We start from the raw sequence: 25,327 nt of genomic DNA on the forward strand, positions 1-25,327 counted from the left end.
CAGCCAATCCAGGTACCTGAAGGAAAGTAACACACACACACACACACAGAATAAATGGAAAGGAAAGAAGAAAAGTAAATGGTATTATTTATTGAAAGCCTTATAGATTAAGTAAAAGACCGAAATGAATCAACAAATAAGAGTTATGGTATGTCACCACAGAAAGAATATTTTTCATCTTTTCCACCAACAACCAGAAGAATAGATTTAAAGGGTTACTCTCTAAGATACATGAAAAATCACATACTTAAGAATAAATTTCACAAAGGTATAAAACATTTCTACTCTGAAAACTATAAAACAGCATTGAAACTAAAGAAACCAAGTAAATGGAGGTATAAACCATATTCATAGACTGAATGATTCAGTAAAGTATTGTGAAACATTCTCCCATAGAATGTTTGGTGTAATCCCACTGAAACCTCAGAATTTCTGTGTAGATTGGTGTCTGCATGTATGTGTGAGTGTGTGTATTAAGTAGTTATTCTAACATTCACAAGAAATTTTTAGAAATAAAGTTGTCTTACTCTATTCAATAACAGAACTGTTACAAAGCTACAATAATTATGACAATGTGATTTTTGCCCAGAATTAGACAAATGGAGTATTAAAGCAGAAAAGAGTCCAAAACTTATACACTACATATATGGACGCTCTATATGGAACCATATAGCAGTGGAGAAAAGATGATCTCTTCAATGAAAGTTGCTAGGTTAATTTTATATTCCTATAAAGAAAATAAGCATGACCTCCACCTCATACCTTAAAGAAAAATCTCTTCCAAATGGATTATAGATGTAAATGCAAACAGTAAAAAAGTAAAGTTCCTGTAGATAACACTGGGAAGTATATTTAAGTTGTTGGAATATAAACCACTACTTCTTTAACATATAAGGCAATAAATATAAAGAAAAGTTTGCTCTAAATTAAAATGGAAAATTCCATCCATATAAAGAACTCTATAAAATTGATAAGAAAAATAAAACAAGCCAATAGAAAAATGGAGAAAAGTTTGGAATGAACACTTCATAAGAAACTAGATGAAAAGTGCTTTGGGGGAGGGTTTACATTTTATTTTATTGGAGTATAATTGCTTTACAGTGTTGTGCTACTTTCTGCTGTACAACAAAGTGAATCAGTTATGTGTATACATGTATCCCTTCCCTCTTGGACCTCCCTCCTGCCACCCCTCCCCCATTCCACCCATCTGGGTCATCAGAGAGCACCAAGATGAGCTCCTTGTGCTATACAGTAGTTTCACACTAGCTGTCTACTGTACACACAGTAGTGTATATATGTCGATTCATCTCTCCCAGTTCCGTTCACTCTCTCCTTCCTTCGTGTCCACGTGTCCATTCTCTATGTCTGTGTCTCTATCCCTGTGTCCTGAAAAAAGGCTCATCTGTAGCAAAGTGCTTAAACACATGAAAAGATATCTGACATAGCCAAACAATAAATGCTGGAGAGGGTGTGATGAAAAGGGAACCCACTTACCCTGTTGGTGGGAATGCAAACCAGTACAGCCACTATGGAGAACAGTGTGGAGAGTCCTTAAAAAACTGGAAATAGAACTGCCATACGACCCAGCAATCCCAATTCTGGACATACACATCAAGGAAACCAGAATGGAAAGAGACATGTGTACCCCAATGTTCATCGCAGCACTGTTTACAATAGCTAGGACAGGGAAGCAACCTAGATGTCCATCGGCAGATGAATGGATAAGAAAGTTGTGGTACATATGCACAATGAAATATTACTCAGCTATTAAAAAGAACACATTTGAGTCAGTTCTAATGAGGTGGATGAAACTGAAACCTAATTATACAGAGTGAAGTAAGTCAGAAAGAAAAACACCAATACAGTATATTAACACACACACACATATATAAGGAATTTAGAAAGATGGTGATCACAATTCTATGTGCAAGACAGCTAAAGACACACAGATATAAAGAACAGACTTTTGGACTCTGTGGGAGAAGGGGAGGGTGGGATGGTTTGAGAGAATAGCATTGAAACATGTATATTACCATATGTGAAATAGATGACCAGTCCAAGTTTGATGTATGAAACAGGGCACTCAAAGCCGGTGCACTGGGATGACCCAGGGAGATGGGATGGAGATAAGAGATGGGAGGTGGGTTTGGAACAGGGATACACGTGTACACCCGTGGCTGATTCATGTCAATGTATGGTAAAAACCACCACAATATTGTAAAGTATTTAGCCTCCAATTAAAATAAGTTAATTAAAAAAAAAACTGGTAGCATCTCAAAGTTGACCTAGAAATTTTACTTGTTAAATATAACCAACAAAAATGTATATATGCATGCTTGAAAGACATAATCATCTTCATAGCAACATCATTTTTTTATAACCAAAACCTGAACACAATGAAAGTGTCCAGTGAAATAAAAAACGATAATTCTGGGTATATTCATACAATTGTAGGAATTGAAAAGAATGAACAATTCCAACACATAACATTGAAAAATCTCTTAAAGATAATGTGAAATGAGCCAGAAATAAAAGTATGCTGCTGCTGCTGCTGCTAAGTCACTCCAGTTGTGTCCGACTCTGTGCAACCCCATAGATGGCAGCCCACCAGGCTCCTCTGTCCCTGGGATTCTCCAGGCAAGAATACTGGAGTGGGTTGCTGTTTCCTTCTCCAAAATAAAAACATACATACTGTATTATTCAATGTATATATTTATATTTCATTACATTATAGATGAAAATTATGAGCAAAACTAATCTAGGATGTTGAAAGTCAAGATAGTAGTTACTTTTGGTATAAGGGGATAGTTAATGTGATGGGCTGGAGCTGCAGTACTAGAGGTTATCCAGTAAGGCTGTGACCTGTGTGTCTAATCTGCCTGCCATTTGATTTACAAATAAAGTTTAATTTGAAAACAGCCATGCCCATTCAGTATACTCAATGGCTGGAACATACAACATCACAATTAAGTAGTTACTACAGAAAACTGTATGACCAGTAAAAGCCTAAAATATTTACTATACAGTCATTACAGAAAAGAAAAAAACTCGGTAGCCTCTATTCCATATTATTGGCTGGGTGTGAGTTGCATGTGATAACTCAATGAGCAAGCAGTATGTTCATGAAATACATAATTTGCTGAATGAATATTATCTCTCTTTTTTATCTTTCCATTAAAATATTATTTATGATTCAATGAATCATTACTTTCTTCCTATGATGTATGCAGTTGTGTTTAGCTTGTTTTAGATGATTCACAAAGGATAAAATGCACAATCTTCGTCTTCAATAACATCAAAGCCTCAATAAAGACTCGTGGCATATCACTCAGGGCAGCAGTAAATGTCACTCTGTGTTTTAGTGTTTTTACATTCACTGGCAATCAGAGATAGTAAAACAAAAAACAACCAAAGCAGTTTTCTTTTTCAGCTTTCAAGTAGAAGTTATTTATTGTTACATAATAATTTACCACAAATGCAGTAGCTTAAAAGTGTTTATCTCACAGTTTCTGTTAAGTTCAGAGTCTGGACACAGCTGAGCTGAGTCCTCTGCAAGACTGTAATCAAGAGGTTGTCAGGGCCAGGGTCTCTTTTGAGGATCCACTGGAGAAGAATATGCTTTCAAGATCACGTGGCTGTTGGCAGAATTCAGTTAGTTCCTCACAGTCTGTTGGATTGAGGAACTGTGCTTCTTGCTAGCTGTTGGCTAGAGAGAAGGCAACACTGAGTTTCTAGTTGGTTGTTGGCTAGAGACAACCCTCAGTTCTTTGCAGTGTGGGCCTACACAGCATGGCAGCTTATTTTATTAAAGCTAGATCCTATGTGACATAAGCACGGAAGTCATGCCCCACTATCTATGACACATTCTACTGGCTAAAAGAAAGTATAAATCCTACCCACAGTCAAAATCAGATAATTACACAAGGGCTCAAGTAAGCAGGGATAATCAGGGACTATTTTATTAGTTTGTAATCTGTCTTAACAGAAGGAGGTAATGAGGACCCTCGTTAGATTCTAAACTATTTGAATTCAATAGTGGTGGACTTTTCATTCTTTAACACTGACATTAGATTTCAAACAATAATTTGGTTCATTTTTGTTGTTGAAGTATCAGTCCAGACACTTGGGGTATGGAATGGGGGTGGTGGTTCCAGGGAGAATTACAGTGCTTGAATTAAATCCCCCTTGCACTTTCTGCCATTAAGAGTTCTTACACAAGGAATAATAGCCAAATATACATTAAAGAAAAATAGCTAAATGGGAACACATTATAGGATTTATTGCTATCTAGGCAAACAAGACACCCTCTATCGATGTGAGGCTTCTCTATAAAGGATATACATGATATTTCAGTGTGAATTTTCACCTTTCCTATGGATCTAGAATTTCTAGGTCCATACAGTAGTCTGTATCCATTGCTCAAATGGCCACAATGACAAGGATGACCAAATTATCCCCAGACTCTAGATCCTTACACTGAGTACCACAGGAAAACAGCAAGTAAGACAGGAAGAACACATACACATGAAAACTAATCATTTACCCAAAGTGACCTCAGCCACTAGCAAAATTGGACCCAATTAGCATAACATACAAAATTCTCCAAGTCAGGCTTCAACAGTACGTGAACCATGAACTTCCAGATGTTCAAGCTGGATTTAGAAAAGACAGAGGAACCAGAGATCAATCTGCCAACATCCATTGGATCATCAAAAAAGCAAGCTTAGCTTAAGTCACTCAGTCGTGTCCGACTGTTTGCGACCCCATGGACTGTAGCTTACCAGGCTCCTACGTCCGTGGGATTCTCCAGGCAAGAGTACCAGAGTGGGTGGCCAAAAAAGCAAAGAGTCCCACAGAAACATCTACTTCTGCTTTGACAATGCCAAAGCCTTTGACTGTGTGGATGGCCACAAAGTCTGGAAAATCTTAAAGAGATGGGAATACCAGACCACCTGACCTGCCTCTTGAGAAATCTATATGCAGGTCAGGAAGCAACAGTTAGAACTGGACATGGAACAACACACTGGTTCCAAATAGGGAAAGGAGTACATCAAGGCTGTAGTAACCCTGCTTATTTAACTTATATGCAGAGTACATCATGAGAAATGCTGGGCTGGATTAAACACAAATTGGAATCAAGATTGCTGAGAGAAATATCAATAACCTCAGATATGCAGATGACACCACCCTTATGGCAGAAAGAAAAGAGGAACTAAAGAGCCTCTTGATGAAAGTGAAAGAGGAGAGTGAAAAAGTTGGCTTAAACTCTCAACATTCAGAAAACTAAGATCATGGCATCTGGCCCCATCACTTCATGGCAAATAGATGGGGAAACAGTGGCAGACTTTATTTGGGGGGGGCTCCAAAATCACTGCAGATGGTGACTGTAGCCATGAAATTAAAAGACGCTTACTACTTGGAAGAATAGCTGTGACCAACCTAGACAGCATATTAAAAAGCAGAGACATTACTTTGCCAACCAAGGTCCATCTAGTCAAGGCTATGGTTTTTCCCATGGTCATGTATGGATGTGAGAGTTGGACTATAAGGAAAGCTGAGTGCCAAAGAATTGATGCTTTTGAACTGTGGTGTTGGAAAAGACTATCGAGAGTCCCTTGGACTGCAAGGAGATCCAACCAGTCCATCCTAAAGGAAATCAGCCCTGAATATTCATTGGAAGGACTGATGTTGAAGCTGAAACTCCAATATTTTGGCCACCTGACAGGAAGAACTGACTCATTTGAAAAGACCCTGATGTTGGGAAAGATTGAAGACAGGAGGAGAAGGGGATGACAGGGGTTGAGATGGTTGGATGGCATCACCCACTCAGTGGGCGAGTTTGAGTAAACTCCAGGAGTTGGTGATGGACAGGGAGGCCTGGCTTGCTGCAGTCCATGGGGTCGCAAAGAGTTGGACATGACTGAGTAACTGAACATACCAGAAAGTAACCCATTTATTGGGAATAAGCAAGCAAGTAGCTGGAGAGAGATGGATTTGGGAACGGATATATCATCATCCCTATGGATCAATATGGTAGAGAAAAGACAGGGGCTTGGAGACTGAAGTACATGTTTTCTTCTCTCTTCATTGTCTTCATAATTGTTCCAGTGAACATTGATTTGCTTTCTTATCTTTCTAGCATACTGATAATCTAGACATAATAACATGCATCTCTCTATTCCCCAGTGCCTAGAACAATGCCTAAGCTTTCCATTTATATGGATGATTTGGTTTATTTTGCTTTGCTATATTGTCTCTGTGGACCACTGGTCACTCAAGTTAGTAGCTAAAACCCTTCTGAGATTACAGAGCACTACAGTATATTAATAGATGGAGATAGGAGGATTTCTGCTTTTCTATATATGCAGCCCCAGGGATATTCACATTTTACCAATGACTCCACAGTTCAATTTCACTTTACTATGAAATCAATGGCTCCAGAGCTGTAACTTGTTCACTCTTTGCTGATAAAGAAAGAGAATGCTTGTTTTTCCCCATAAAGCTGGTAAGAAGCTAGAGAAAGGTGTTTGTTGTATTGATTTTATGCTTTGTGTTCTTTTCATAATTGTTCAATGAGCCTACAAAAAAGTCAGATAACATTAGGTTTTACCCTGTCCTCAGAGATCCATATAACACAGACAATTGAGCCTTTCTACTTTATAGTCAAATATTATGATAATGATTTTCTTAGACTGAATGCTATCTTGAGAATTGGCAATTCAAAGGGAACTGCAGAAAACTAGAATAAAGGGAATAGCAACGTGCATACTTGTTGCAGGGAATTCACTTATAGGAAGTAAGTTTTACCTAATATTTTAAAAAGCTTGATTAAGAAATATTAATGCTATAATAACTAATATTGCTATTCTTTGATTTTAAGTCTTCCTAGAATTTATTTTGACACTGGAAATTTATTACTTTAAACTTATTTTTTAAATTGCAATTGAGCAAAAATTCATAACATTTTTAAGTTGCCCTTTCTATTTCTTGAGTGTCTATTGTATACTCAAACCAACATTCATTACCTAATACTCCCTGAAGAGCAGTAAATTTCCTCCTGATAAGTCAGGTAAGAAAAAAAATAAGCACTGGTTAATAAGAAACAAAATTCTAACATATGCTGAAAGATGGATGACTCTTGAGGACATTATTTCTAGTGAGATAAGCCAGTCACAAAAGAAAAAATATTGTGTGATTCCCTTATATGAGACACTTAAAGCAGTCAAAATCACAGAGACAGGAAATAAAATGGTGGTTGCCAGGGACTGGGAAAAGGGGAGACTGAGGAGTTATTGTTTAATGGATACAGAGTTTCAGTTTTACAAGAAGAAACAGTTATGGAGATGGATGATAGTGATGGTTGCACGACGTTATGAATGCATTTAAATTAACTGAAATGCACACTTTAAAATGGTTAGGATGGTAAATTTTATGTTAGTTTTTCAGTTCAGTTCAGTCCTTCAGTCGTGTCTAACTCTTTGCGACCCCTGAACCGCAGCACGCCAGGCCTCTCTGTCCATCACCAACTCCCAGAGTTTACCCAAACTCATGTCCATTGAGTCAGTGATGCCAAACAACAATCTCATCCTCTGTTGTCCCCCTTCTCCTCCTGCCCTCAATCTTTCCCAGCATCAGAGTCTTTTCAAATGAGTCAGCTCTTCGTATCAGGTGGCGAAAGTATTGGAGTTTCAGCTTCAACATCAGTCCTTCCAATGAACACCCAGGACTGATCTCCTCTAGGATGGACTGGTTGGATCTCCTTGCAGTCCAAGGGACTCTCAAGAGTCTTCACCAACACCACAGATCAAAAGCATTAATTCTTCAGTGCTCAGCTTTCTTTATAGTCCAACTCTCACATCCATAACATGACTACTGGAAAATCCATAGCCTTGACTGGATAGACCTTCATTGACAAAGTAATGTCTCTGCTTTTTAATATACTATCTAGGTTGGTCATAACTTTCCTTCCAAGTAGCAAGTGTCTTTTAATTTCATAGCTGCAATTACCATCTGCAGTGAAATGTTAGTTGTATTTGACCACAATTTTAAAAATTTTAAACAAAACAAAAACTAGTAGCACTGGGTGATGATTGTCCCACAGAGCCTTACACCAACTTATCCACTTGCAGGTACCCTCTATTGTCAGTGGATGTGTTGATCCTCATCTTTGTGAGGGTTAATTATTTGGTTGGCAAAAAAACTAATTCTGTGTTTTCCATAACAGCTTACAGAAGACCCGAGGGAAATTTTTGCCAACCCAATACTGTCATACTTTATATTCAGTCTCTGCAGTTGTAAAGAATCTACCTGCCAATTCAGGAGATGCAGGCGTTGTGGGTTCAATCCCTGGGTCAGGAAGATCCTCTGGAGTAGGAAGTGGCAACCCACTCCAATATTCTCGCCTGGACAATTCTATGGACAAAGGAGTCCGGTGGTCTACAGTCCACAGAATTGCAAAAAGTCAGACATGACTGATCATGAGCACACACACACTATTTCCTTAGGGAATTTTCTAGGCCAATTAACTCCTGTCATTCTATAGTTTTAATCTCGCACTATGTAACATATTTTTAACCTTAGTTTATAAATATGCTCAGTTCTTTTTCCTATATTACAAATATCCTCCATCCACCTTATGGTCACCCTTAGTCATGGCTTATTTTTCTTCTTGCTTTCACTGACAAGTTTCCAAAAGTAATTTATGCCATGCCTCCAGGCCTTTTCCATTTATTCCCCAAGCCTCTGTGGCAGATTCTCAACTTTCCTTGCTGGATTTCAGATAGGTTTTTTTTTGTTTGTTTCTTAGGGTCATTCATGTGTTCTCAGCAGCATTTGACATTTTTAATCCTTAGAAGACCCACTCAAGCAGTTCAGTACTATTGTTCATGTCACACCCAGACATGACACTAGACTCTCTTGGTTTTAGTGGTTCCAGGAAGGCTATCCAGTCTCATCTTGCTTTAGTCTATATAGTCCTTTCCAATAATTTCTATCAAATTCCATCTTTATTGGTTTTCTCTTATAGAAATCTACTCCCTGATGGTATTCACCCACACTACTGGATTAACATGGCAATATATCTGTGGACATGAGTTTGAGTGAACTCCGGGAGTTGGTGATGGATAGGGAGGCCTGGCGTGCTGTGATTCATGGGGTCGCGGAGAGTCGGACACGACTGAGCTACTGAACTGAACTGACTGATATAGTGGTAGCTTTCAAACATGTATTACTAGCAAAAATCTGGAAATGTTTACCTGGAAAGTCATGCCTACATGGGCACAGCAGACTCAACATCTTTAGCTGAATTTCTCTTTGTCATTTCTTACATAAGATATTCAAAATTGAATGTATTCAATGTATTGATTTTTCTTAACTCTCTATCCATTTAATCTTATAATATGATGGAGCTAAAAATTATATCAATATAGAAAATAATTATCAAAATGTATGGAATTGTTTGGATGTATTTTCTTAAATTTAAGAATAAATATGTTTTATATATATATAGTGAAAGCTATAAATCAAACTCTGTTTTATATATATATATATTATATAAATAATCACTTACCCATGACCTTAGATAACTCTCCTAACCAAGAGAAAATTTATCTAGATATCTTCATGTAATAATATAATGTATTATTTCTATAGGATATGTGCATTGTGAAGATAATGCTACCAGTCCAGGAAAACATGGAAATCTTAAGTAATTCAACATCTAAATTTCCAACTTTCTTGTTGACTGGAATTCCTGGCCTAGAGTTTGCCCACGCTTGGATCTCCATTCCCTTCTGCTGTCTTTATGCCATTGCCCTCTCTGGGAACAGCATGATACTGTTTGTTGTCATCACCCAGCAGGGTCTCCACAAGCCCATGTACTATTTCCTCTCCATGCTGTCAGCTGCTGACTTGGGTTTGACTGTTTCTACAATGTCAACCACATTAGGTATCCTCTGGTTTGATGCAAGTGAAATCAGTCTAGATATGTGCATTATCCAGATGTTTTTTCTTCATGGGTTTACCTTCACAGAATCTGGGGTGCTGTTGGCTATGGCCTTTGACCGCTATGTGGCCATCTGTGAACCTCTGAGGTACACTACCATTCTCACTAATTACAGAATCATTCAGATAGGTCTCTTGATGGTTATACGCACTGTAGTATTAATGGTACCACTACTTTTGCTTCTTAAGCCCCTCAATTTTTGTGGCGGGAATGTGCTTTCCCACTCCTACTGCTATCATCCAGATGTGATTAAATTAGCATGCTCAGATACTCGGGCCAATAGCATCTGTGGATTAATTGATCTCATCCTGACCACAGGAGTAGATACGCCATGCATTGTCTTGTCTTATATCTTGATCATTCACTCTGTTCTCAGTATTTCCTCCCCTCAAGAACGACACAAAATTTTTAGCACCTGTGTCTCCCACATTGGAGCAGTTTCTATTTTCTACATCCCCATGATTAGCTTGTCATTGGTGCATCGCTATGGGCGATCAGCCCCCAAAGTAGTCCATTCAATGATGGCCAATATGTACCTGCTTTTTCCTCCTGTGCTCAACCCCATCATCTACAGTGTAAAAACAAAGCAGATTCGCAAGGCTGTACTCAGTCTTCTTCTTATGAAATAGAGATAATTAAGTTTGAGAAAATCATGATAGAAGTGGCTTTCACTGTAGAAAAGCAATTCTGGTAGGTTACTGTCTTTTGGACATTTTTTTTCTCATCTTTCCATTTGTTCAACAAATATTTAATAAACATTTTTTGAGTTTTAAGTCATAAAATACATATATAATATACCTTAAGGAATTTACAGTCCAATAATAGAAGCAGAAAAATAATAATAATGAAATAATTTAAGTAATGCCTATAGTAACTAACATTTATTGTCTATTTTATACTAGGCATTCTATTAACTGCATTTAATATATACCATTTATTCTTCAAAACTTCTCATTGAAATGATTAATTATATTTTAGAGGTGAAGAAACAGACAAAGACATTTAGGCCATCAAAGGCAAGACATCTAACAGAGCAGGATTGAGGCTTGAATTCACGCTTTTTTATCTTAGATATTGTGTTCTTCACAAACGTATTGTGTACTCTTCCAAAAGCAACTACAAAAATGTCACAAGATCAGAAGTAGGAACTGTGTCTTCACATCTCTGTATCATGTATTTAAAATATTGCAAAGAATTTCTAGCAGTATATTTTAGCTTTTAGTCTTTATTCATAATTAATAGTACAAAAAGTAGAAATAGATATGCCATGGCATGCAAACCATAGGTCATTACCTAGTACTGAACAACCAATAGAAAATCTTCAAGGATTAGGGACATTAGCTAATTCACTACAGCAATTTAGAGAACTGGAAGAGACCATGAAGTGGCATGTAAGGACCTTTGAGGTAGAATTTGTTAACTTTCTTGTGTGCAAAGGTCCTTTTGAAACCTAATGAAATCCATCAACTCTTTTCCAGAGAACAATCACATATAAAAACACTCATATTGTTTTCCATAGATTGTCAGAGGATTCACAAAATGCCATGAAGGGCCTACATGGCTCTCTTAGTCAAAGAACCAAAGTAAAGAATTCATAATTTTTAGGCTATAAATGGTGATACACAACTAGACTTAAAAAGTTTGGTTCCTGAAAAGAGATACATGATAACAATATCAAGTTAAGAGACAAACAGAAACTTAAAACTCAGTTGCACAAAATGATTGAAAAATATGGAGGAAAAGGGAGATGGAAACCTGATGGGAGACCCATCAATGTTATTGCCAGTGGAAAAGTGGTCCAAGATAGGAGGGATGAGCCATGAATCCCAGAAACACTGGGGGCAGCTGTGAGCTGGAGCCAACTCACACCAGTTTGCCCGAAGTCACAGTGTGCATCTCTTCTCAACTCTGCATTAATAAAGCCACATTGACAGCTAGAATCACCATTGATACTATGGAACTGGTAAATACAGAAAATGAGTTTTGTTTCTTTTTTTCCTGGAATTTCAGTTTGCCAGCACACCAGTGACTGGGGTCTGTATTACATTTGGCCTTGTAAAAAGCAATAGAAATTAGAAGATAATACCCTTAAAATCTAATGTGTGAAGTAATTATAGAGACAAAAAAGCTATAAAATAATATATGAAGTGTTGTGATAGTTGCTAGGACAAAATTGTAACCCTTATTTGTGCTGCCTTCTAAGCTGAAAATGTTTCCAAATGTCAATGGAGAAGAGTATTCTGGAAGCAAGTCTGTGGAACAGTGTGTCACCACTTACTCTTCATTGAAGAATACTCTCCTGAATTTTAAATTCATAGGTCCTATCTAGGCACAGCATCAAAGAATATGAAAACACAAAATATTTCCTCCTCTTTCCTTCTGATTTTTTCTCTCCATCAGATTCTTCCAAGTGAATTTTGGTTACAAGATTTTCATTTGTTGCTTAAAGAACATCTTTTACTTGAACAATACTATTTTAAGAAGAATTGATTTACAGATTTGGTTTAGAAATTCCATTGTTATTCCTGAATTCTGTACATAGGGGACTTTTGTTCTGACAATTTTACATGCCTGTTTCCTGCATCAGTTCAGTTCAGTTCAGTCGCTCAGTCGTGTCCGACTCTCCGCGACCCCATGAATCTATAGAACATATAAAAATGTTAAAGTTGAGGAACTTTTACTTTGAGATGCCCAAAGGACTATAGCATTATAAAGTGTAATCCTAGCTAAACCTGCTAAAGAAAAGACTCTATATCTCTTTGGATACTTCTGGCTTGACCTGAACTTGTGTGTGCGCACACATGTGCGCGCGCGCACACACACACGCACACAAAATATGATGGGAAGGGAGAAATATATTTGGGGATTTTATGAGGTGCAAGCAGAAACTTGGATGATTTTATTTATCTTGAGTTGTATTGGTTTACAAATTATCTGCTGCTGCTGCTGCTAAGTCGCATCAGTCGTGTCCGTCTCTGTGCGACCCCATAGATGGCAACCCACCAGGCTCCTCTGTCCCTGGGATTCTCCAGGCAAGAATACTGGAGGGAGTTGCCATTTCCTTCACCAATGCATGTGTGCATGCTAACCCACTTCAATCATATCTGGCTTTGTGAGACCCTATGGACAGCTGCCCACCAGGCTCCTCTGTCAACGGGATTCTCTAGGCAAGAATACTGGAGTGGGCTGCCATTTCCTTCTTCACATATGCATGCTATTTACTGTAAATCAGTAAAGGAGGTTGGCTTGTGCTTTGCTTAGATGCAGAGTGGACTTGAGGTAAATTTACTAAATTAGCATTCTAATAAAATTCAGTACTTTAAGGAGGCCCCATTTAAAAGATACTCAGGAGAATCTTGTAGATCAGAGTAGCTCATTCCCTAGGTCACAGATAGAAATAAATGAAGCTGACAAGGGAAAAAAATGACAGCTATGTGAATGTGAAGGCATAACATTGTTTCACTATGTTTTTCCATACCTTACATATGCCCTGATTCTTTCATTTATGTACATCTGTTGTGTTATCTGTCTTTCCCTTTTTCCAATTCTGCCTAGCAATTCCCATTTGATCAATTTATGGAAAAAATTAAAATTTTTCCTGCATAAGGATGGATCTAGTTGACATCTCTCCGCCTTGAAATAAGTTGCTTGTTTATCTACTTCATTGGCCAGGATTCTGAGTAGGCTTGAATTAGAATTCTCACCATTCCGCTGATGTAAGAGGTTAACGCCACATTGAATCTTACTACTTCCCACTCTAGAATATCACATTCATTCTTGTTTTGTTTTTAATCTACATTGTATTCAAATTCTACCTCTTCTATGAACCATTCTTTAACAAACATAAAAATTAGCTGACAAAAGTGGGCGAACTGCTATGAGTAGGTTACAGAAAGACATAAGATCAGCCCTGAGAGTGTCCTTGAAGAGGGCCTAGAGGACCACCATTCAAAGGCTATTGAGGAATGACTTGTGAAAATGATAGCATCACTAAGAAGCTGAGAAGTGGCTCTCCTCTGCTTACCAGGAATGACCATTGGAGATGCAGTCATAGAGCCAGGCTCATTAATATCCATGCATATGGTAAGGCCTTGACATAACAGAGGCCAGATAGCAGTGATTAATCAGAAAAAAAACAGGAGGCTGAAATTATAAGAACCCCCAAAGTCTGAAGGGTAGACAAGAGAGTTTAACATCCAAGAAGTAGTGGGACATCCCTGGGACAAAATAGACAAACAACCAACAAGGGGTTAGCTAGGTAACATTTATAAGAAAAACAAGACAAGAATGGGTGACAAAGAGGCTAGAAGAATTGTCATACTTTGCAAGCTTGACCTTGAGTTTAGGAGAGAAGGTTGGAAGAAGGAAGAAAGAAGCATCTTAGATGATTTGTTGTTGTTTAGATGCTAAGTCTTGTCCAACTCTTTTGCAACCACATGGACCATAGCCTGCCAGGCTCCTCTGTCCATGGGATTTCCCAGGCAGGAATACTGGAGTGGGTAGCCATTCCCTTCTCCAGGGGATCATCCTGACCCAGGAATTGAACTCATGTCTCCTGCATTACAGGCAAATTCTTTACTATCTGAGCCACCAGGGAACCATGTTGCCAAATTTTTCTTCTTGTATGAAAAGGGCCACACTCATGGAGCCACTTGACTTTGTAATTCTGTTTTACTGCTTACTTCTGAATTATAGGAATGAATTTGCTCATTTTAACAACATTTAATGCAGATACACTATGACCCTGCTACTGTTATTACCTGGAGATACTGTCAAAGCATCTATTATTTCACTTAGTTGTGCACAAAAAGCTATGTGATAGATTCTTTAAGAGAAACACAAAGAATGAAAGGATTACTAGATCCTCAGCAGCAGCAGATCCTCATTAAATGACATATCCATGCTCAAATAATGATTCGATTTCATTTTTAATTAAAGCATGTAAACACAGATTTGCTGTGTCGATGTTCATTCTTCTTGGTTCTTTTGTGTCTGTCTTAGCATCACATTTCCTGGTGGCAGCAAGATAACCTGGGGGCAGGGAGGTAAAGCACAACAGAAGGGCACAGAAATTCCCCTGGGGTGTATTTATTCCCGCTGAGTAAATTATTATATCAGCAAGTTTCCTTATAAAATTCTCCATTCTTAGAGGTAAATGGGTGGCCTTCATATACTCACCCCAAATAGGAGTAAGAGAAGTCTTTCCTCTTGTCTAAAGGCCAAGTCAAGCAGCTGCTTTCAGATCAAACAGTACTTGGTTGTGTCTACAATAAAATACGTCTGATGAAATAAGGCTGCATCGTGAGTAATTTAGCTTAAATACAAGGAAGACTTTTTTCAGAATTGAAGACAACAATTTATCTAGTCTTCTGGCATTGCTACTTCAACATCTTTCTTTGTATGCCTTCTAATTTTCCACATCTTGAAAGGTAAGGCATTCCCCACGTACCTTGGTACCTGATCTCTAGGCCCTCGGAGCTCCTGGTTATTCTTATTTACACTGTTTTGTTGACTTCTATGACTCTGATATCTATTCAGAAATCCCAAACCCCATATAGATGTTTTGTTTTATCTGTTTAGTTAATCATGGCCAAAAAAAAAGTGCTTCTTTTATGTGTGTATTTCATGGCACATATAATAAACCTCAAAATACAATCTTTAAGTTATTGTACCTCAATTCTGATTTGAATTACATCTAATATTTGCTTTAATTCTTTATGTTACTAGTATCTCATTATTTTGGCCTTTCTTTTCCAATTTTATTTTCTTTCATAATGCTTTATGGTCTATTACCTGAATTACCTTAGGATATTTTCTTCTTCATTCTACAGAGGTTTTAGCATCTTTGATACTGATGACTGAGATGCTATTCTCTTTTTATTTTTCCACAATATTTTAAAGATTTTATACTAGCATTTTTTTCCTGTAGTGCAAAGAAAGATCTTTTCACACCTTTTTACCCCCAATAAACTACTCATGTGACTTGCTCCCGGATGCTGCCTCACAAATTATGATCATGTAGAGTACAGGTTCTGACCCATTTTCGAGTTTCTAGAACCCACAGTCCCACTAACACCCATATTATCAACACTTCTAGCTCTTTGCCACTTTGGAAAGAGAGGCAATTAAAACCTAAATTCCAGAATTATGCTGTTTCCCAACTTTCTTGTGTTTTCACTTCTGCTGACAAAGATGTACTTTAGTGAATATTTCAAAATTCAATATGTCTCTACTAATGACACCCCTCACACCCCTCACGCCTGTTTTTCTTGAGATGAGATGTCTGGGGAAGAAAAATGCCCTAGGTCATCTTATGGTTCAGTTCAGTTCAGTTGCTCAGTCGTGTCCGACTCTCTGCGACCCCATGAATCACAGCACGCCAGGCCTCCCTGTCCATCACCAACTCCCGGAGTTCACTCAAACTCATGTCCATAGAGTCAGCGATGCTGTCCAGCCATCTCATTCTCTGTCGTCCCCTTCTCCTCCCGCCCCCAACCTTTCCCAGCATCAGAGTCTTTTCCAGTGAGTCAACTCGTCACATGAGGTGGCCAAAGTATTGCAGTTTCAGCCTATATCCTTTAAAAACAGGTGATTTTTTTTTTGATACAGACTTTGGATTCTTGAATGTAGTTTGTCATAATGGCATTAAGTGCTGTCTTACGTTTTGACTCAATTCATGTCTATATACCTTAGTTAGGAGCAGTTAATTACCTTCAAAAAATTCTGGATGAAGACTATCTGTCAGCTTTAACTTTAGTGTTTCTTTGGTCTATTTCTCTTCCCCTTTATCTTTTTTGAAAACTTAATAGAAAATTGGGAGAGACTGGTTTCAGATACTACTGGCTAAAAATACTTTAATTGGAAGTCTATTCTATTTTATTTTTAAAAACAATTTATTGAAATATAGTTGTTTTACAATGTTGTGTTAGTTCCAGGTGTAGAGCAAAGTGATTCAGTTATACCTATATACATATATGTATATGTGTGTATATATATGTATATATGTATTTACATTTATATTCATATTCTTTTTTAGATTCTTTTCCATTATAGGTTATTACAAGATATTGAGTATAGTTCCCTGTGCCATACAGTAGGTCCTCTTTGGTTGTGTATTTTATGTATAGTACTGTGTATATTTTAATCCCAAAGTCTATTTGAAATCTTAGAAAACTCAAAGCAATATGCTATACAAATTAGAAAGAGTTGCAACATAGATAGATATTGATGATCAACAGATGGGAGGTGAGAGTACATTCAGATTTCCAAATTAGGCAACCTCATATATTAAGTTTGGAGAAGGCAATGGCAAACCACTCCAGTGTTCTTGCCTGGAGAATCCCAGGGACGGGGGAGCCTGGTGGGCTGCCGTCTATGGGGTCGCACAGAGTCGGACATGACTGAAGCGACTTAGCAGCAGCAGCAGCAGCATATATTAAGTTACCATAGACCTATAGATTGACAATAGATCTATAGAGCTGTTAATCAAAATGGGAAGAAATAGAATATACAAGTTGTGGGAAATAATATGCCATCATTTGATGCTTGAGTTGACTTTGAGATACTTTAATGGAGAAATCCAAGAGTTAGAGAGATGGATCTAATATTTAACAGATTTGTTTTTGTCTAGTTGCTAAGTTGTGTCCAACTCTTTTTTGACCCCATGGACTGTATAGCCCACCAGGCTCCTCTGTCCACGGGATTCTCTAGGCAAGAATACTGGAGTGAATTGCCATTTCCTTCTCCAGGGACTATTCCTGACCCAGGGATCAAACCCATGACTCTTGCATTGGCAGGCAGATTCTTTACCACTAAGCTACCAGGGAAGTATTTAGGAGATCAGCTTCAGATTAAATAAATATTTTAAAGTTGGAAAATAAATGAATAAAATAACATTATCCATGAGATGCCTATGGAATTGAAAGTATGTATAAATAGATAACAACATGTTGGAGAAATAGTCAAATTAAACTTTGACTACATCCATAAGTAAGCTATGTAGTTAATTTGATGATAAAATTGTAAAAAATGGATATACTTAATGGCAATTATCTTGGATGGCTTTTAAAGGAAAAACAGAAGTCTTAAATGAGCTCAAAATGTATTTTGGGCAATAGCTTTATTTTTATAATAAATTTATGTCCACTATAGTTTACTTTGAATTAATGTATCCCTTATTATGCTTAAGAATTTCCTGTTTGATAAATTGTTTCAATAATTTATCTACATGTCCTCCAAAACATATGCAATCCAGAAATACAGTTGCTTCATCTCTGAACCATAAAAATATTACATAGGAGATTTGAAAACATAGATATCTCTAACATGGTAGCTATATTTATTAATAGAGAATTATATTACTGTAGAAATATAAGTAATCATTATTATTATTATAATTATCATTTTCATTAGGAAGTATAGAGTAGTTTTTAATAGCACAAGTTCTAAAGTCTCATTTTCTGATTCTCAGTATAATCTCTTCTAGATTTTATGACCTTTAGTAATCTATACTAACTTCTGAATTTCTTTGTTTTATCTGTAATAAAAATATCTCTCTCAAGTTTATCATAGGTTCAAATGAAATAATCTTTGTAAAATACCTAGAACATTATACAGAACATTGTCTTAGATTCACACAGTATTGTATACCTGAACAACCCTATAAGATATTAAAGACTAGATTAAGGACCAGGGAATACGTGATACAAAAGAAGATTTTTCCCTGTTGATTTTTAGCACAACAGAGGCAGACTCTATATCAGTAAGCAAGGCAGTATTTTAATGTTACAAAGTAAAAACAATATCAAGCTTCAGATTCACAGGACCTGAAGCATCTTCCCTCTAGTTCACTTTAATAAATAAATGTAATGAGACAGGATAAACTGATGTTATCTGGGATAGAGTCTTAGGTATATGTGGAACCTGACAAAGAGAGGTTTCCCTGCTAAGTTAAAATGACTTTTCACTTAGACTCTGAGTTTAATAATTCTAAAATTCCAAGGCAAAATTAGTCAATTGTTTTCTTAGACCAAGTTCTGCTCATGGTTAAATAGAGTATTTCAGGAAGGCAAATAAAATATAAATCAATTACCAGAAACATAGTGAATATCTACTATGAGCAATGAATTCTATGAAGCAAAGATTAGCTAAAATTCATTCCTATTCTCATGTAGCAGAATTAACTCCTCTTCTCAAGTAGAAGTTTATAATCCAGTTGAAGAATAAAATATGTAATAAAAGTATTGGTAAGAGTATAAGATAATAAGTTATAAACATCAGATAGATTTAGCTAAGTAAATTGAAATTAAATTGAACTCAATATCTTATTTCAATGATGAACCTCACAGACATAATATTGGTGAAAGAAGCAAGTTGCAATTAGTATATACTACATGATTCTATTATATCAAGATCAAAAACAGAGAGAAGTAATTGTAGTACTAGAAGTCAGAACAATGGTTACTATAGGAGAAGACATTGTTAAGGATGAAGAATTAGGAAGCCTTCTCAGTTGGTGGTAAGGGTGTATCAGTTGATCATGGGAGTGGTTACATAGGTATATATAGATGCCAGACTTAGCTGTACTCTGAAGTTTTGTGAACTTTACTAATTTATAGTAAACTTGAACTAAAAATAAATTTTAAATTTAGAAAGTCAAGATCAAACAAGAGAATTCCACTCCTGCATACATTAATGCCAATTTTCCATAACTCCACTTTGCCAACTTTCCTCTTGACTGGCATCCCTGGACTTGAATGGGCCCACACCTGGATCTCCATCCCATTCTGCTGCCTTTATTTGACTGCCCTTTCTGGAAATACTTTGATCCTGTTTATAGTCCTCACTGAGCCAAGCCTCCACGAGCCCATGTACTACTTCCTGTCCATGTTGTCCACCACCGACATTGGCTTATGCATCTCAACACTGGTGACAGTACTGAGAATCTTCTGGGCCAATGCCCAGGAAATCAGCTTCAATTCTTGCTTATCACAGATGTTCTTCATTCACCTCTTCACTTTCATGGAATCTTCGGTGCTCCTGGCTATGGCCTTTGATCGTTTTGTGGCCATTTCTAACCCCCTGAGATATGCTACCATTCTAACGCACATGAGGATTGCACAGATTGGTCTAGCAGTCATCACCAGGGGGACAGTCATTCTGACACCACTAGTCCTGCTTCTTAAACGTCTATCATTCTGCCATAGTCATGTGCTGCATCACTCCTACTGCTTCCACCCTGATGTGATGAAGCTCTCGTATTCAGATACAAAGATCAATAGTGTATTTGGACTAACTGCAATTATCTCCACTGCTGGGGTGGACTCTGTCTTTATCCTGCTTTCCTATGTCTTGATCATTCGCTCGGTTCTCAATATTGCATCCCGAGAGGAGAGGAAGAAGGCCTTCAGTACCTGCATTTCTCATATCACTGCTGTGGCCATATTCTACATCCCTTTGATCAGCCTGTCTTTTGTTCACAGATTTGGAAAACACACCCCATCCTATTTGCCCACACTCATTGCTAATGTATACTTGCTCATCCCTCCTGTGATGAATCCCATCATCTATAGTGTAAAAACAAAGTCAATTCAGAAAGCTATGCTCAAACTTTTATGTTTCAAGGGAACTCATCTTTAACAATTCTGCTATCATAAATATCTATTTCAAAGTCAGTGAAGATTTATCACAAATTGGAGTTATAAACATATTCAATTTTATAGTCCAGTGGAACTAGATATTATCCAATTCAGTTATCTCCATGATTTAGTTAATCCCATCTAAGGCAATCTTTGGAGAAGGAAATGGCAACCCACTCCAGTATTCTTGCCTGGGGAATCCCATGGATGGAGGAGCCTGGTGGGCTACAGTCCATGGGGTCACAAAGAGTTGGACATGACTGAGCGACACCCCGTATAAGTCAATCTTACCTTTTATACCACTAAAATATGAATTCAGAATCTCACTATCTCTCAGCCTAATTTTACAGATGACTAACCAAATTCCTTTCTCTAATGCTATTTTTGCCCCAAAACACCCATCATTCACTTTGAAATAATTTTCCAAATAGCTGAATCAATTTGTATTAAAATTTAAAAACAAACCAACAAGCATCTCTTTCATGGTTATTCCTCATACGCCAACTAAATGAAGAAGAAATTCCTATCTGTGATGAATTTCTCCACAATTCTGGTTCAACTTTGCTACAAAGTTTAATCTGTCTTTTTCTCTCTTCACATATTCTGCAATTCTAAGAAAATCAGTCTGCTAAATGCTCCGTCGTGTACATGCAACTTTCCTAATGGTGTGTTCTACTGTTGACTCCACTTCAATCCTGATAACTACAACTCCAACTTGAAACTCTACTGATATCTCAAGGCTTCTCTTTAAATACCTTCTTCATTAAGTTTTTCATGATTATTTCAGTGACATCTGATCTCTCCTTCCCATAATTTGCCTTTTAAGTGTTTTATCTGTATACTTTTTGCCTTTAAATGTTTGACTATACATTTGTATATAATTATTATACTTTCCACAAGGCTATAAATTCCCTAAATTTAAAAAAAAATGCCTTGATTTTCTTTGAAACTTCTATACCACATAGCAAAATGTCTCTCACAGAGCAGACATAGTGATAGCTGTTGAGTTGAACCGAACATAATAGACTATCAAATTGTCCTTCTGAGCAATTCCAGTGATAAGTTTTCAATTCAATGTTTTGCATGTATAACATAAGAAATTGCTCTTATAACTTATCCCAGTTGTTCTGCCTGTGTTATCTAGTAATTGATCAGTACTGAATTTCTCAATCATAGAGAGAAAGGGTTACTTTGGAACCTGAGATTGCACTCTCAGGAACTTATCCGTTTCCATAAAGCTCAATTTGACTAAGAATAATTTAAGACATTTTTTAAAAATTGAATGTGTTTTCCAAAACTGCTGTTATTAGGTAAGTTTGGAAATTTTTTCCAATGCCAGAGACAAAAACTTATAAACCATCTTCAAATGCTCACTTTCCTTTTGCTTCAGAGTGCAATGAATCTGTATTTCTTGACTGTTTTAACACCAAAATATCTCTTTCATCTCCAACACTTAACTTTCTACACTAAATCTTGGCTTCCTTTTAAGTTTACAGACCTCTAACATTGTCCCTTTTCCTCCTGTTTTCTGTCAAGTAGTCAGAAAAAAAAGCTTTGTAAATGGCTTTTGAATTAAATTTTAGTTACACAAGAAATAATAATAAATATATTCCCACTAATAAAAGATTTTTATAGAAAAAGCCAAAGTCCTCCTTGATATAGTCCCTCAAGATCAATCATTCCAACTTCCCCATCGGTAACCACTGTATAAATTTTATTTTTATCCTTCATTGTTTATGCATGTGTACTCATAAACATAGAAAAAATAAAATGTAAAGCAACTTTTTTCATTTGTATTTCAGACAGCACTTTCCTAGGGATGTTCTGCCTGTTATTTCAAGAACTAAATAAAACCAAGTAGAGAAATTTGCCATTGCCCAGAATTCCTCTCTCTCATTCTTCCTTCCTATCTCCTATTCAACACATTCCTAGATACTGGCTCAGTGTGGTTTCAAACCTTGTTATCTATTTCTGTATATGTCTGTAGTATCTATTTGGTAAATTAGCACTGAGCTGCTACTTTGTATAGACTTAGAAATGCTTTGAAATGCTATCTCGAAGATATATTTCCCCAGACTCAATTAAATACCCTCCCTCGATTATTCTAGCTCATTGCCAAGCAATGCCCTGGATTTGCTAGTCTGATCGGTCCCACTCTACTTCACTCTCTCACTTCTTCACAGATGATGATAAGACAGTGGCAAACTATGCCATCTGAGATATCACCAGCTCAGAGTTTTGCAGCCACAAAAGTAGAACAAATAAAACTAAAGACATGGCCATCCCAAATTACATTCTTATTCATTTTTCAGTAGTAACATGCACCTAATATCTCTAATAAAACAGACTTTAGGATGGATATTGAGACTATAAATTTGAACAAGATTAGCTTCTTACTTTAAGTGAGCTATTACTTAGTAAGGAATATAATTTGCAAAGATGTAGTTGCATTAAAATGTTTATTATAGATGTTCTTGCTTTCCAGGAGACTTAGTAAAAGACATAAACATTGACTAATTCAATTTACAAAGAACTTTAAATAGCAATTCTACTTTATTATAACCATGGTATGAAATCACAAACCATGATACAGAAGTCAATAGGAACAAGCAAAACAAAAATGATAGGAGCAAGTTAAAATGAGAAGTAATAATGTGGCATATTAATTGAATTAATAATTCAATGGGAATGTTGTATCCACTATATACAATTTTAACTGACATTCAAATTTTAAAGAAAATACTTCTTGTCTGTAATATATTCCCCAAAGGCCTTTCTATAAGATTGTAATACAGGCTAGATACATATTGATGGATGGGTATCTTGTTAAAAACACAGGTCCCTGGTTCATCCATACAGTTGGTGCTAAGAAGAGCTATCAAGACACAAAAGACTTTGAGGAACCTTAAATGGATACTATAAAGTGAAAGTAATCAATCTGAAAATGTTACGTATTATATGATTCCAACTATATGACATTTTGGCAAAAGGTAAAACCATGGAGATAAGAACTTAGGGGGAGGGAAGGATGAATAGATGAAGCAGAGAGAACTTTTAGGTCAATTAGATACTATGATGGTGAATACATGTCATTATACATTTGTCAAAATGTGTACCATGAACCACACCAAGAATGAATCCTACTGTAAACTATGAACATTGAATGATAATGGTATGTCAGTGTTGGTTTATTGATTGCAACAAATATATCACTTTCGTGAGGGATGTTGATGGTGGGGAAGGCTGTGCATGTGTTGGAGTGGGATGTATATGGTGTTGTGTAATTGCCGCCTAATTTTAAAAATAATTATTGAAACTTATTTTTAGCTGTGCTGGATCTTCCTTGCTGTGTGGGCTTTTCTCTAGTTGGAGCAAGCAGGGGCTACTCTCTGGTTGCGATGAGTGGGCTTCTCACTGTGGTGGCTTCTCTTGTTGAGCGGCACAGTCTCTAAACTGCATGGGCTCCAGTAGTTGTGGTTCCTGGGCTCCAAAGCACCGACTTAATAGTTGTGGTGTATGGGCTTAGTTGCTCCACAGCATGTGGTATCTTCCCGGACCATAGATGGAACCCACATCACCTGCATTTGTGGGCGGATTCTTTACCACTGAGCCACCATGGAGATCCTTCACTTAATTTTGATGTGAATCTAAAACTGCTCTAAAATAATCAAGATCTAGGGATTTCCCTGGCTCCAGTGGTTAAGACTTTGCCTTCCAATGCAGGGGATCTGTGTTTGATCCCTGGTCAGGGAGCTAAGCTGCCACCTGCCACATGGACAGAATTAAAAACATAAAACAGAAGCAATGTTGCAACAAATTCAATAAAGACTTCAAAAAAAATTAAAAACAAGATCTACAGAAATTCACCCTCCTTCAAACCCCTCCAGAATATATCATTTTACCAGTTCTGGCTTAAGAACCTATATTTATAATAAGATTCCTCAGGTATATCTAAAAGTTAGCCAGCTTGGGAAGCCACTGAGACATAACAGGATACAACAAGGTGTTGTACCATATCTGTGGCTTATTCATTATCTCCAATCTAAATTTATTGATTTATTTGATGGGGAGCTCATGGTTTATAATATAAATGGCATTATTTTGAGAGAGGGATAACTTAGGTATGGCATTGGGTTTTTTTTCTTTTTGAAGCTTGAGGCAGTTGTAAAATAACTTAATGTAGCTTTTTACAATGGTGTATTCTATAGTATTTTTTTCATTTGGTGAAATTTTAACTGTTAATGTTTATGGTATTGTGCTTTGTACCATTTATTAAATAAAAATAAATAAATTTATTTGTTTTGATGCCTACCTATGAAGGAAAATTTAAATCTTCCTCTATGAAATGTGTGCTGTGTGATGTCAGTTAAGTCGTGTCTGACTCTGTGCAACCCTATAGACTATAGCCAACCAGGCTCCTCCATCCATGGGATTCTCCAGGCAAGAATCCTGGAGCAGGTTGCCATGCCCTCCTCAGGGGATCATCCAACCTAGGGATCAAACCCGAGTCTCCTGAGTATCCTGCATGGCAGGCTGATTCTTTACCACGGAGCCACTGGGTAAGGCCTGTCTGTGGAATAACTGGATCTAAAATCCTAGTACAGGAGGATGATATTTTTTCTTCTCCAAAGCATGCATGGAAACGGTTTGTGCAGACTTTTCATGTTTATTCAATATTTATATTTTC

At 37.0% G+C, this 25,327-nt stretch overlaps 2 protein-coding genes across 2 annotated transcripts; both read left to right on the top strand.

The window, feature by feature from the left end:
• The first annotated feature begins 9,672 nt into the window (after positions 1-9,672).
• Positions 9,673-10,632, top strand: LOC129553985 (olfactory receptor 51F1-like). Its single transcript, XM_055422648.2, has one exon. It carries the CDS (start codon positions 9,673-9,675, stop codon positions 10,630-10,632), a length of 960 nt encoding a protein of 319 aa, XP_055278623.2.
• Positions 10,633-19,696: 9,064 nt separating this feature from the next.
• On the top strand, positions 19,697-20,641 carry LOC129553986 (olfactory receptor OR51C1-like). The gene has a single exon (XM_055422649.2). It carries the CDS (start codon positions 19,697-19,699, stop codon positions 20,639-20,641), a length of 945 nt encoding a protein of 314 aa, XP_055278624.2.
• The last annotated feature ends 4,686 nt before the right edge of the window (positions 20,642-25,327 follow it).

The sequence above is a fragment of the Moschus berezovskii genome, chromosome 14 (assembly GCF_049115385.1).
Source record: "Moschus berezovskii isolate FMDL1 chromosome 14, NW_MosBer_1.0, whole genome shotgun sequence".
NCBI lineage: Eukaryota > Metazoa > Chordata > Mammalia > Artiodactyla > Moschidae > Moschus > Moschus berezovskii.